General features: G+C 38.0%; 1 protein-coding gene across 1 annotated transcript; it reads left to right on the forward strand.

The window, feature by feature from the left end:
* Positions 1-10,922: 10,922 nt before the first annotated feature.
* klf2a (Kruppel like factor 2a) lies at positions 10,923-13,481 on the forward strand. The gene is made up of 3 exons (XM_060882777.1): positions 10,923-11,207; positions 11,597-12,524; positions 12,634-13,481. Exons 1-3 carry the CDS (start codon positions 11,136-11,138, stop codon positions 12,807-12,809), a joined length of 1,176 nt encoding a protein of 391 aa, XP_060738760.1. The 5' UTR covers positions 10,923-11,135; the 3' UTR covers positions 12,810-13,481.
* The last annotated feature ends 299 nt before the right edge of the window (positions 13,482-13,780 follow it).

Below are 13,780 nucleotides of genomic sequence, written 5' to 3' on the forward strand. Positions count from 1 at the left end.
TGTACTATAAACGTCATCACAGAGCAGCTTTACAGACATCTGGATGTAGATTTAGATCTCTATTGAGAATCCCAAAGACGACAGCAGTGAGGGAAAATTCCCGGAGATGACATGAGAAAAAAACCTTCTAAGGAATAAAAGCAGTGTTGCAATGATGTTTAGTATAACCAGAGTATCCTTTCAGGAACATTTACAGTCTATAAGATGGAACAAGGACAGGGAGACTTAAAGGGTGTTTTTGGGAATTTCATATTTATTTGGGTGACAGAGTTTTGAGATGTTGAACCTTAAATAAAATGCATTTTATTAAAGTAATCAGTATAACAGGTTAATAACTATAAATAGCTCCACAATAAATTAAATAACTATAAGAACAAATCTAACTGATTGATGGTGCTTTCTTGATTTTCTGAGGTGCAGAACATTAAAAGATGAACAACATGACAAAAATCAGACAAGGGTCAGTAGTATGAGCATTCACATTGTATTATCACACCATACTGGAAGGAAAATACATTACTACCCATTACCAAGTGAGAAGAAACCTTTAATGGGTATGTAGATGATGGTTTACATAGCCATGGTGGTGGTTATCTGTGGTACTGGAAAAGCTCTGAGAAAGAGATGTTTCATCTGTTCTAAACAAGCAGAGACAAAGTTGAGTGCAGAAAACAACAACATGCTATCCAAATCCCAAACCACAGGACTACTGTTTGTTGAGTTTTGCCATTTTAAATGTGTTTATTCCACTTGCAGACTATACAGTGTGCTAAAATCCTTCACTGAGTCAACACCATCGCTCACTACTCTGTCACCTGGCTTAATCAAAGCCAGACCAAGTGGCGCTTTTCAATCACTGCCTTCTATTGCTTAGTAACTGCACATAATTAGTGCAATCAATGTACTGACGGACTTAAAAGGTTTTTTTAAACAACAGCTTTTTTTTATTCGTTGTGTTGCTCTGATAATCATTGTTATCATCAGCTGCGCAAGCTGTAGGCCTGAGGAGAAAAGCTGCACTGAAACTTGTGGTTTAACAGCCCATCCTGTAGCTGACAGCCTACACATGCACGCTACACACCGAGCACCAAAAGCCACAAAACATATCTGAGGCAGCACACTCAAAATGAAAAACACAGCTTTAGTTAACGAGTATTCTAAGCCAAACTCCACCTCACCAAATTCATTCAACTGTCACACATTCAACCAGCTACAACCTGAAAAATACATATAACACTACACGTCAACCTGCTATAACCGCTACAACCCGATCATACTACATTCATGCATGTTGCAATGTTGCAGTACACAACACAGTTTTTTACTGCACTGCATAGTTAGCATTGGTTAATAAAGGTTAAACCATTGAAAGTTTCATAGCTTAAAATTCTACCACAAATAGGAAGTGATATTTATAAGTAAAGTGAATTTGAACACACAGGGTCAAAGATATCATTCATAAATGTTTAGATGTTTAGATGTTTAGAGCAAAAAAAAACAAAAAAAAACTTGATTGCTATTTTGTCAGATTTACTACTAACATGAGACAAACATCTCACTAACAAAGCTGATTAAATATGAAAATATACGGGCGCTTGCAGGACTGTATGATAAGTCACTTGACATACACTGTTCTCACATTGTAACAGCTACAAACAGTCAATCCCTCAAGAAGCACTATTTTCTCTCTCTCTCTACGTTAATAAGACAACAATTTTACTTGTCCTGTTACATGGAAATCACAAAGCGTAAACTCTTCTGTCAGGAAAATGTGAAGTTCCACCTGCACCTCAAAGCAATGACACTGAAGTCTTCATCCATAAATGTTAGAAAAAATCAGCAGAGCACCAGAGATACACTGACATTGATTTGTGTTTAACTGTTTTTAAATTCTGTGGCACTTCTGGCTTAAAGTTTCTGATACTATGGAAATGCATTTGTATAAGCACTTTGCAGATACAGAAAATGAGTCATCCAGAATCAGACTGAAAACTGGTGTAGTGTAAAGATGCATATGCCACAGCGAGCTGGGGGGTTTCTTTTCTTTTCTTTTTTTTTTTTTTTTGAATCATGATAAAAAATGACATAATAAATGAGCAAGGCCCTAGCTATTTAAATAACTGAGTCAGTTATCATGATTTTATTTAGTAGATCTTGATCAGAGCAAGTGGAAAAAACTAACCTGTGGTTTCTACTTCCTTATCAAACCCTGTCTTTCATCTAACTAGAAGAGTGTAAACCTACAAGAGTATAAAGTACCACAGTAAAAATCACTGTATTAACATGGCTCATTATCTAATATTAATAATCATAGTAACCATAAATTACCATAAAGAGTAAAACAAATGTCATTGATAGTAAAATGATTATACTTGTTTATACGGGTTTTCCCATTTTTTCTGCTGCAGCAAAACAAAAAACACACTGAAACCCTTTAGAACAGCGTCTTTGAAGAAAGACTGCTTTTGAATTTGTGCTGAGTTAAAAACTGCAAAATTTATAAAACATGCTAAAGCTGTAACTCATTCTTCAATTATACGGCTTGCTTTCCAAGAAGACGGATTTAAAATAACGTGACGGCTGTAGATTTTGTATTCTTTTTAACAGAACCACATTACAGCAAGTAAACAATAAAAACATTTTTTTACCTGAACAGTTTGGGTTAATAGACCATTTAATGAATGTTTGTTTAATGAGAACATTCAAGCTCTCATGGATAACCTTTACATGTTACAAAAGTTTTATAGACATGTTTATAAAAGCAAAAATAGACAATTTTACAAAATAAGACACCAATGTTCATCCACATGGAAGAATCCACTGAAATGTACATACTTACAGAACTATTTTACTACCCATACAAATCTCTTCTTAATGCTTATGTTCTAGCTAGCTAAACTGTTATACTGAGTCGTCGGTTTCCTCACTTAGTCTCTAGTTTGTAGTACCGTGGCACCAGCTTTCTCACAACTACTCAACTATTTATATCAAGTACATCAGTTTTGACCACATTTGAACATTTCTGACTGAGAAGATTGTATAAGGAATGTCAAAGGTCTGTGTAAAGCAAATAATTCCTACAGGACGTGATTCACACAGTCCTTTTGCTTTGTGTGTAAAACTCTTAGAAATGATTTCATGATGAAATTTGTCATGAGCTCACAGACTGATTGACACAGGACACAGAGCATGCTCCTCCTGCCCAGAGAGCACAAGTTTGCTCACTTGGCTCCTGACAACAGATGACTGTGGTATCGTCACCATTCAAAGTTGTGATCTGACAAAAATAGGCCGACCGTTTTTCTGTCGTCTCTCTTAGATGCCCCAGTTTAGCATTTTTTTAGTCATCTATATTCTGGCTTACTCTGCTAAACCAAAAACATCACATTTATATATTTTCAACTACTGATGATCCTGTAATTGCAAATCAAATGTTCCTTCGTTTCACGTTCCTTCACCCTTCAGCAATGGAACGTCCGCTCTATTTGTGGTTTGCTCAATCGTCAATCTATTCAAGGTGTATTTTTAGGAGCGTACAAGACTTTACATGTCCTGGGAGTTCAAAGCAGTAACAGAAAAGAAGCCTTTTATGAGTGTGTATGTGTGTGTATGTGTGTGTGTCTTGATGTATTTATGCAGCTGGCACAGTTTAAGGCAGCACGGAGAGTGAGTGGGCACACGGGGCTAGAAAAACTCCTGTGGCCTCCAAAGGATTTAGAGACTCAACTCTGCATTGTAACAGGTCTTTCTGTGTTTCTCTCTCTCTCTCTCTTTCTCTCCCTCTCACACACACACATATGCTGTGTAATTCCCACTCCTGGATAAATAAGAAACCGGTTCTTGGCAGGAGCCCCCAGGCAATTCCTGCGGTTTTTAAGACCTATAACAGAGAAGAAAATGGAGAAATGTTGAAATTATACGAACCCTGCCAGGTTCAACTCCAAAACATTTCAAGCCAGGCCATTTCCCAATCCGCTGCCTTTATAGTGGTCACTCACTAGTACTCACTGTACTGCTTTGAACTTAAAGGAGGTGGGGACTAGTACTGTACTGTTAAAGTAAATGGTGTGACATTGGTTCATTCTCTCATGTTAGCTGTCAGTCATGTGTTGGGTTGTTACTGTGTCGCAGTTACCTCACCAAGACTTACTGATCAAGTTCCCTAAACAACTGGTTCTCATCACTTTTTTTGTCTGGCTGTGGCTGCAACCCTGTCCCTCAGAGGGACACTACAGCACCTCTATATCTCTGCTCAGATACACAACTGCCCTGAAACGCTTTGTGACTCTTTAATCAGCTACTGTTGTAAACACACTACCTCTGCTGTCAGTTCAACAAAGTTCCAAACTTTTTCATACATGATAGGTATCAAACACACAGAAGAACACGCTACTGCTGATCACAACCAATCAAACAACAGTCAAAATTTGGTTAACCAACACTACACACTTCCATGGTACTTTTTTTTTTCTCACTCAGCATTCCATCTTAAATAAATACTGCTGAGTGCAAGATGTGAAAATGTTTTACTCAAAAATAACTTCTTGGTGTTATTTTAAACATTATATTTTTTGCCACTGACTTGTGTGTTTTGAAATTATTGATTTTAAAACACAGTTAATGTGAAACTATAAGATCTTTAGACTAGAATATCATAGCAAGAACATTTCAAGCCATAAAACCCCTAGTGTTATGCTTTGCATCCTTCTTCAAACTTACTGTATATGTCTTGCAGCCAGTGTTATAATGTGTTTCCTCAAGTATAAACAGATAATAAATCTGTCTCCCCAGTGTCTCACTAAGCCAATTAACTCCATATGCTCACTCTACAGGAAAATCAACAGAAAAGGTGTCTTGCCAGTGTAATTAGTTTTGTACTGATGATTGAGACTTGAATAAAGACTGCAGCTGTGTTTAAACAGGCACGTACCTTTTTTCCCTTTTTTAATGCAGTGTGAATGGAAAAACAAGTGAAATATTACTTCATTGAATAATCAGTTTGACCACTCAAGTGGAATTTTTTTCAGCATGCAGTATGCTTGACTTATTCACGTCTGAAATTTATGACAGCGACCAGCATGTAAAACATAATCCTCTGTGAAATCTCCACGTTGGTGGATTGCTAACCTATACCTCTACCCTCTACACTTGAAATGCCTAATATTTCTTTGGATGTTCCTCTGAAGCAATGCTTAAACATAAGTAGAACTCTCAGCATAACTATGATATCAACATGGTAATATCATGATACGCTTGTCTATGTACAGTATCGTCATTATTGGCCTACCATGCATGTCTTTGGACCGGGGGAGGAATTCGGAGTACCCGGAGAGAACATGCAAACTCCACACACACAAGGCGGAGGCGGGAATCGAACCCCGACCCTGGAGGTATATATATATAGGTATATATATATATATATATATATATATATATATATATATATATATATATATATATATATATATATATATATATATATATATATACGTATATATATATATATATATATATATATATATATATATATATATATATATATATATATATATATATATATATATATATATATATATATGTATACGTATATATATATATATATATATATATATATATATATATATATATATATATATATATATATATATATATACGTATACATATATATATATATATATATATATATATAATAGCTGTTTAACTCTTGCTGCTGATTGTTTAGAACATGTTGTCGAAGTTTTCCAGCATCTTCAGTTTAAGCTCTGTGGCGTCTTGTTAACATAATATGCATTTTTATATTTGAAGGCTTGAGAAAAAAGAAGAGTCTAGTGACTGAATGGCATGTAAGAACAGGACGTTTCACATGGATGTCTAATAGCATTAAATGTGTCTATAAAGGAATAAAAAAGTATGATGGGTCATTGTTTATTTAGGAAAAATTCTAATTGCTGCCAAATTTGCTGTGGTGTCTAAGAAATAAAACTTTGGGACATTCTGTTATAGGAAATGAGTCAACTCGGAGATGGTAACAGTGACTCCACTTCATCACACCACTGTGTCATTTATTATTTTCATCCAAACAGCACAACACTGAATGTTTTATTCCTTTCATATCTCCCAACCAAATAACATGAACTAACAAGAACAGTTTTAATGATCTTGTACTCAGTGGAATAGTCACTATAACAACTGATGTGGATATGAAAAGAAACTATCATCTGAACAAACAAATCAAATATGGTGACTTGTATTTTGAGATCGGGACACAATGCTGAATAATTTCAAAATACTGTAAATTAGATTTTCCTGAAAAGAGTCAAAGTGGAAAAAAAAAAAATCAGGATTGAACTACATTTGTCTATAATAAGAACAATAAACAGCTTTGAGGAATTTCAAAGCCCTTGTCATATACATAGAGTTTGTCGTGACATCATATAGAGACTGTTATATATTAACCATTATTTCTAATCGCTAATCTTTAACTGCACAGTAAATCCTCTTGAATGTATTTGCCCAAATATGTTAAACATTTTTCTATATTCCTTTCCTCTGGTTTGACTCAGAGCCTGGTCATCTCTACTGTATCCAAGCCTGATTGGGTTTCAATGGGTCCGCATGTGAGCAGGAAACAGAGCCAGGCTTGCTTCCTGAGCGCCTCAGAGAGGAAGGCCTGTGATAGGCGAGGGGGAGTGGGTTAAAAATAGAGGCTATATAAGCCTTGTTCGAGGTCTCATTCCGGCTCAAACTCTCACTCGCGTACTTTCTGGCAGGACTTTGGTTTTCTTTTTTGCCCGTGCACCTCGAAGCAGACTGAGAGTGAGCGCGAGGCTGAGGTGCCCCACTGCAAAGAAGAGCAGGTGTTTCCCTGGGGTTTGAGTTAAGCCATGAAATATGTGTTACACTGGAAAACCCAAAGACAAGAAATGGCTATTTCCAAATAAACTTTCTGCGTGTACTACTTCACATGGAGAACAAAATAGATCCTTTTTTCAGTCTAGTCAGGAAGTGAAACTGCATTTATATGCATTTATGAGTTCATTCACTTTCTTGGTTTGAGCATTAGCACACAAAGCCTGTTTTGACTTTTAATAGCAAATCTAAATAATCTTCTATAAATTCAGACAAGTTACAATCACAGCATTTTTACCTTCTAGAAAATGAGCAGTAGAAACATTCAAGCCCACTGGTTAAAACCTCCAAACACCTGCTCATTTATGCAGTTATCTAAAGAGTAATCAAGAGCATCAGTTAATGTTCACGACAAATGTAAGAACGTGGAGGAGGTGTGTGATCTCAATGACTTTCAATGTGGCATGGATATTGATACCTGTGAGCAGAGAGTCTACATGCTGAAACAACTTGTAGAGGAGAATGACCAGACTGGTTAAAGCTGACATAAGGTCTATTGATACCCTCAGTGGACTCTTGTCTTATCAAAGGTGTATTCCCACCAAGCCCCCACTGTTCCTGGGTCAGGATCTGGATCAACAGTGAACAAACAGCTGTTAAATCCCATTTAATCATTCAGATGTTTATTGAGCACTGTAAGAGTTTATTTCTCTATTTCAGGTTATACTGTTAGAAACGCTTGCGCTCTACAGGTGACTCATACGCTTATTCCATACTGAGGCCCTACAGTTTATTTGATGCAATGCTCATTCAGCAGGTGTCTATTCCATCCTCTAGTGTCTATTCGTTTAACTCCAGGACAGTTTAATAGTTCTATAGGTGTTAATCTAGATGTTTTTTTTTAGTGCAGCAGATGTTACCCAGGTTCAATACTGGAAGTGTTGTAAGCTACAGCAATATAAAAACAAAGACACACTGCAACACTGCAGGTGGTAATTAGGTGATTTAGCAGTGAGAATTTGGTTGGCTTGATATAAGATCATCTGTAGAGAGAAGAGCCTGATGTTAGTGAGTGCTTGGAACCATCACCGCCCCAGGACGTTTTGCACCTGAATAGACTTTTAACTTGTAAATAACTGTGCTTTACAAAGAGCTCGCAATGAATAAGATGCTGATAAACTTGGTGCCTGGTGGCTGAGAGACTGTACGAGGGCGAGAAAAAAATCCCTTAACCGTAACACATAGAGCCTATTGGAGTGGAAACAAAATTGATCAAGGAACCTTCTCTTATTGTGATTATTGAAGAGCATAAATGAACTCTAATCAAATCGCAATCCGAAAGACTAAGAGATGATACTGGCGGGGGTGCGAGAAAATATTTGGTCTGTTTCTATAAGAACAAGAATTACACTGTATCGAGAAGCAAATGTTGGAGGTTTGGCAGTACATACACATTTTAAACTAATAATATTTTATTTGCTGGCGGTTGTGTTTGTCTGTTTCAAAATGTTATTGACTTTTATGAGACACCTAAATGTAAAGTAAGTGGCTCAGTCCGTTGCAATGGTAGGTACCAAATGTGAGGAAAAAGAGTTTAAACAAGAAATGGTCACGTAACAGCATAAACATATATGTTTCAGGTTATACACTATTCTTACGGCTATTCTTTTGTTCTATGGTTTCCGCACTTAGTTTGTGGAGAAAGGGGGATGGTCTCAGAGTTGCTTTTTTAATATTCTGAGGGAAAAAGTGACAAATTGGCGAAGTGACAAAGAGGATTTTTTTTATGATTCATGTCGTCTTATGGTTTAACATTTATTTAAAAACGGAAAAGTTATAGTTTGGACTAGTTTATAGTTAGTGTGTAATTCAAAAGTATTTTATTGCTAAACACTGGAAAAATGAAACTGTTATTACAGTCACCAAGTCAAGTAACACTGAAGAAAACTTTATGGTTTCTGTAAGCATTTAATTTATGCTGTTCCTTGAACGTGTGTGTGTGTGTGTGTGTGTGTGTGTGTGTGTGTGTGTGTGTGTGTGTGTGTGTGTGTGTGTGTGTGTGTGCGTGTGTGTGTGTGTGTGTAAGGAATATGGAATAAAACACACAACAACCTTCTGTCAACAACTGTGTCATACTTTTTTATCTAATTATTGTTACATTTAATGTCTTTGAAAAAGTTAGTTAGTTAGTCACGTTATAGTAGCTATAAACAGTTATTCCCTCGCCAACAGTTTTTCCCTTTTCTTGAGGTTTGTCAATTTACTGAGCAACATACATATGCACATAATTACATATACAACAATCAGCCATGACATTAAAACCACTGACAGGAGGTGAATAACTGATAATCTTATTGCTACCTGTCAAAAGGGCAACAGAACAGTCAATTGTTGAAGTTGGTGTGTGGGAAGTAGGAAAAATAGACAAGTGTAAGGATCAGAGAGCCTTTGGCAGGGACCAAATTGTGATGCTATGACTGGGTCAGAGCTTCTCCAAAAGAGAACATCTCATCGCTTGTGTTCCCGGTATGCTGTGTATATTACCTAGACTTGTCCAAGGAAGGATGGGGCTGCATACCTGTAGACTGGACAGAGTGCCCGTGCTGACCCTTGTACACCACAGAAAGCGTCTATAATAGGTACGTGAACAACAGATCTGGATCATGGAGCAATAGTAGAAGATGGCCTGGTCTAATGAATCACATGTGTGTGTTTGTGACATTTCCCTGGGGAAGAGATGGCACTAGGATGCACTATGTGAAGAAGGCAAGACAGTGGAGGCAGTGTGATGATCTGGACAATGTTCTGCTGGGGAAGCTTGAGTCCTGGCATTCACTAGGATGTCTTTTTTCATACACCACTTACTTAAACATCGTTGCAGACCAAGTATACTTCTTCATGGCATCAGTATTCCTTAATGGCAATGACATCTTTCAGCAGGATAATTCACCCTGCCACACTGCAAAAACTGATCAGGAATGGTTTGTGGTGCATGACAAAGAATTCAAGGTGTGGACTAGGACAGATTGTGTAGAAGTAGGGATTTAAAAATATTTACATAGGTATGTTCACGTACTTGTTTAGAGAGTTAATTTTCTTATTCAACAGATTAATTAACTACATTAATTAGCTTGCCTGTAATAGGGTTGCATGTGGGAAGAGTAGGTTTTGTTTCACTCTGTTAAAACACTTCTATACAGCTGTAAAGTAAAGTACATTTTATTATCTTCATTGTCTCAGAATAGTTGTTGATGGTCAAAAACACAAAGGTTAAGCATGCTATATACTCTCACATAGACATGACCCTAACATGCTATATACTCTCACATAGACAGGACTCTCACATGCTATATACTCTCACATAGACATGACTCTCACATGCTATATACTCTCACATACAGTAGACATGACTCTCACATGCTACTGTATATACTCTCACATAGACATGACTCTAACATGCTATATACTCTCACATAGACATGACTAACATGCTATATACTCTCACATAGACATGACTAACATGCTATATACTTTCACATAGACATGACTCTCACATGCTATATACTCTCACATAGACATTTCCTTGGTCAAACAGCTACTGTTTGTTGTTAGCATATGAATACATTGTGGTGGGTTTTACACTGAAGAAGCTTTATCACGTTTTAATGTATTATATGAACATTGTTTACATTATTAGTTTGTACGTTTGCTGAATTACATCCAGATGATACCCAGTAGCAGTTTTGGTATGGAAGCATCTCTAAAAATTAGTATTTGTTGTACTAATGATATTGTTTACATTCTCCAGAATCCAGTAAGTGACAACAGCTGTTTATTCACCAGTGCGTGTTGTATTTGTGTACACAAACGTGTAAAGTGAATTAACGTGAGTTTAGAAACGGTGTTAAACTTTCACGCCAGAGATCCTAGAGCAGCTTTCAGCTCTGACTAAAAAACTCCGCCTAGGCTTTATATACTAGAGCTAAAATTAGGGCCGGGCGCTGCGTTATTTCCTCCGCCTCGCGCAATTGGTCGGCACTGAGCTCGCGCGTCGGTATTTATGTGCAAACAGCTTCATAGAGAGTCATAAAGAGAGAGAAAGAGCGACATAGCACGAGCTGGATTTTTACAAACACACACACACACACATATATACACGTATATATATATATATACGTACACACTGAGTGCTTGTGCACGGATCACGGATGCTCACTCTTGAAGCTCGAGCAGCCTTGAGAACGAAATCCTTTCTTTAATACTTTTTCCCCCTGAATTGACTGGAGATGGCCTTAAGCGGGACCATTTTGCCATCTATTTCAACTTTCTCCGCACAGAGGGAAAAGTGCTGGGAAAACGTGAGTATCGAATGTTTGTATTTGCAGGTTGAGATTTGTGGGAAAGTGTTTAAAGAGTTTAAAGCGCACAGATACGCGTCTGATTGTGCGTTTACTGTACATTCATTCACGTGTTAGGGTAACAATCTTTTTTTTTTTACATTTGGGAATCTAAAAATCTCAACAAAAAAAAACATAGCATGACGGATTCAAATAATTTACAGCAGATCCATTATGCATCGGACAAAATCAAGATGTATTTGAACCTACAACCTATTGCATGTATCTTTAAAGATGTTTCTTTATCATCCTATGAACAAATCCAAAGTTCTGAAAACTAGAAAATATCTTCCAAGTGATTAATCAGATCCAGTGCAAAAGCAAGCTAAGTCCTACTTTTATCGTTGCAGAGATGGAAGGATGATTTGGACAGGTCCATACTGTCCAGCTGCTCAGCTGATCTGTCTCAGAGCATGGACGCCTTTATTAGAGGAGATGACGAGGACCTTGACAAATTCCTGGACCTGGAATTTATCCTGGCCAACACAGCAGGGTCCGAGAGCCTCTCGGCACAAGGCATGAGTGTGGCAAACGATTACAGGATGCAGGAGTGCAGAAGTGTGTACACATCAGCTCCTTCTTCAGTCTATCCAGTGCCCGAGCTGAACACTTCTCCACCACCTTACGGCGTCAGCCTGATGGCCGAGCTCTTGCGTCCAGAGGTGGATACGTACTGCCCACCTCCTCCTCATCCTCATCCTCATCCATCTCCTCCCAACAGCAACACCATTGTCCAGGGAAGATTCCTGGTCCGATCAGCTTTCTCCACTCAGGATGTCGCAGATCACATCAAAGTGGAGCCATGTGTGGATGGTTACGGACCTGTAGTTGGCATGGTGCCTAAAATTAAGCGAGAGAGCGACAGTTCTTGCATGAGGGCTTACGAACAGCCTCTGCTTGCTCATTCGCCTCAGGGATCTGGGAGCATGACGCCACCTTTAAGCCCAGCCGAGATCAACGCTCTTAACACAGATGCTCAGAGCCAGCTGTGCCACTCGGTGCCGTATTCACAGAGCTACGCATGCCATGGCCCCTCACACATCCAGCTTCCGTATCAAAGTGCACCGCCTCGCTTTGACACCATGGCAGTGCCCAGTGGAGGGCAGAGGGTTCTCCTTACACCTCCTTCATCCCCGTTAGAGCTAGATACCAAACCAAAGAGGGGGAGACGCACGTGGCCGAGGAAGAGGACGGCAACTCATACCTGCACTTATGCTGGATGTGGCAAAACTTACACAAAAAGCTCACACCTGAAGGCACACCAAAGGACACACACAGGTAAGATTTCTAGTATAATTAGCAAATATTAACTTTTTTTTTTTTTTTAAACTATTCCAAGATGGAATATCCTGAAAATATTTAAATATTGTATGATGTGCTTTGGCAGGTGAGAAGCCTTATCACTGCAGTTGGGAGGGTTGCGGTTGGAAGTTCGCCCGCTCTGATGAATTGACTCGTCATTTCCGGAAGCACACTGGCCACCGACCCTTCCAGTGTCACCTCTGCGAGCGTGCCTTCTCCAGGTCCGACCATCTCGCCCTGCACATGAAGCGTCACATGTAGAACCCGGAACTGAGCATGGACTAAAGTGCAGTGCTATCCTGGGACCATTAAGATGTTTTTCTTTTATTGCTTTAGACAGCAGAGATTCTCAATCCAAACTTCTTGAGAAACTCTAATCTATAGACTGGACACCGTGCTCATTGTTATGCAACCATTTTTGTTTTAGGGTGTAGCTGGTACTACTTTTTTATATTTGTCAAAGAAAAGATGAAAAGACACAGAACCACTTTTAAGAATGAGTAGGCTGGACCTGCACAACTCTGACGCAACTGGAATCAGTAGAAACGTAAAACATGATGTGCCTTGCATGTCACGATCGTGCCTTTTTATTATTGTGTTTTTTAATAAATTACATGTAGGATATACATCTCAAGTGCCATAAAATGCTTCAGACAATGTTTTTATCTTTTAAAACTGCCATACAAGCCATGGGAAAACTGAATGTTTTAGACAGTATATTTGTATGTTAACCTTTTAAATCAGGGTCTTTTTTATTTTTTATCTTAATGGTTTGTTTTAAATTGTATTGCGAACTGTCCCCATGTTCAAAATAACATGAAATGGGCTATAATTTTGAACTGTATTGGGACAAAGTCTTTTGAAGACTTGTACATAATTTATGTGATGTAAATAGTGTATTTACTGTACATATTAAACTTAACTGAGATTCTATACATTGTGTTGAGTGTGATGACTTCATCAGAGAAAGCTAATCTTTTTGAATAATCTTTGTTCTTTGTGTTCAAATTTATAAGGTTTCAAATTGCACAAGTTAAGTAGTCGATGTTTTGATTTTTGAATAAATCTAGTGAGCTTTGAGAAAGGCCATTTTACTGAGCTGAGGCTCCGCTAGATTCAAGTCTGTTCAAGAGGCTCAAAAGCTGCGTTAGTGTTTGAGATAATGTGAGTTCATGACCTTCAACCTCAGGTCTTATCTTGAATTGGATTCAGACTTGTAAGTCATTTCAGAT

Source organism: Tachysurus vachellii, chromosome 1 (genome assembly GCF_030014155.1).
Source record: "Tachysurus vachellii isolate PV-2020 chromosome 1, HZAU_Pvac_v1, whole genome shotgun sequence".
In the NCBI taxonomy this organism is placed as follows: Eukaryota; Metazoa; Chordata; class Actinopteri; order Siluriformes; family Bagridae; genus Tachysurus; species Tachysurus vachellii.

What these genes read in the sequence shown, in the direction of transcription:
- klf2a (XM_060882777.1), top strand. Translation starts at nt 11,136, where the DNA reads ATGGCCTTAAGCGGGACCATTTTGCCATCTATTTCAACTTTCTCCGCA. An exon ending in GGGAAAAGTGCTGGGAAAAC is followed by an intron (nt 11,208 to 11,596) that starts GTGAGTATCGAA and finishes TTATCGTTGCAG; the next exon opens with AGATGGAAGGATGATTTGGA. An exon ending in ACACCAAAGGACACACACAG is followed by an intron (nt 12,525 to 12,633) that starts GTAAGATTTCTA and finishes GTGCTTTGGCAG; the next exon opens with GTGAGAAGCCTTATCACTGC.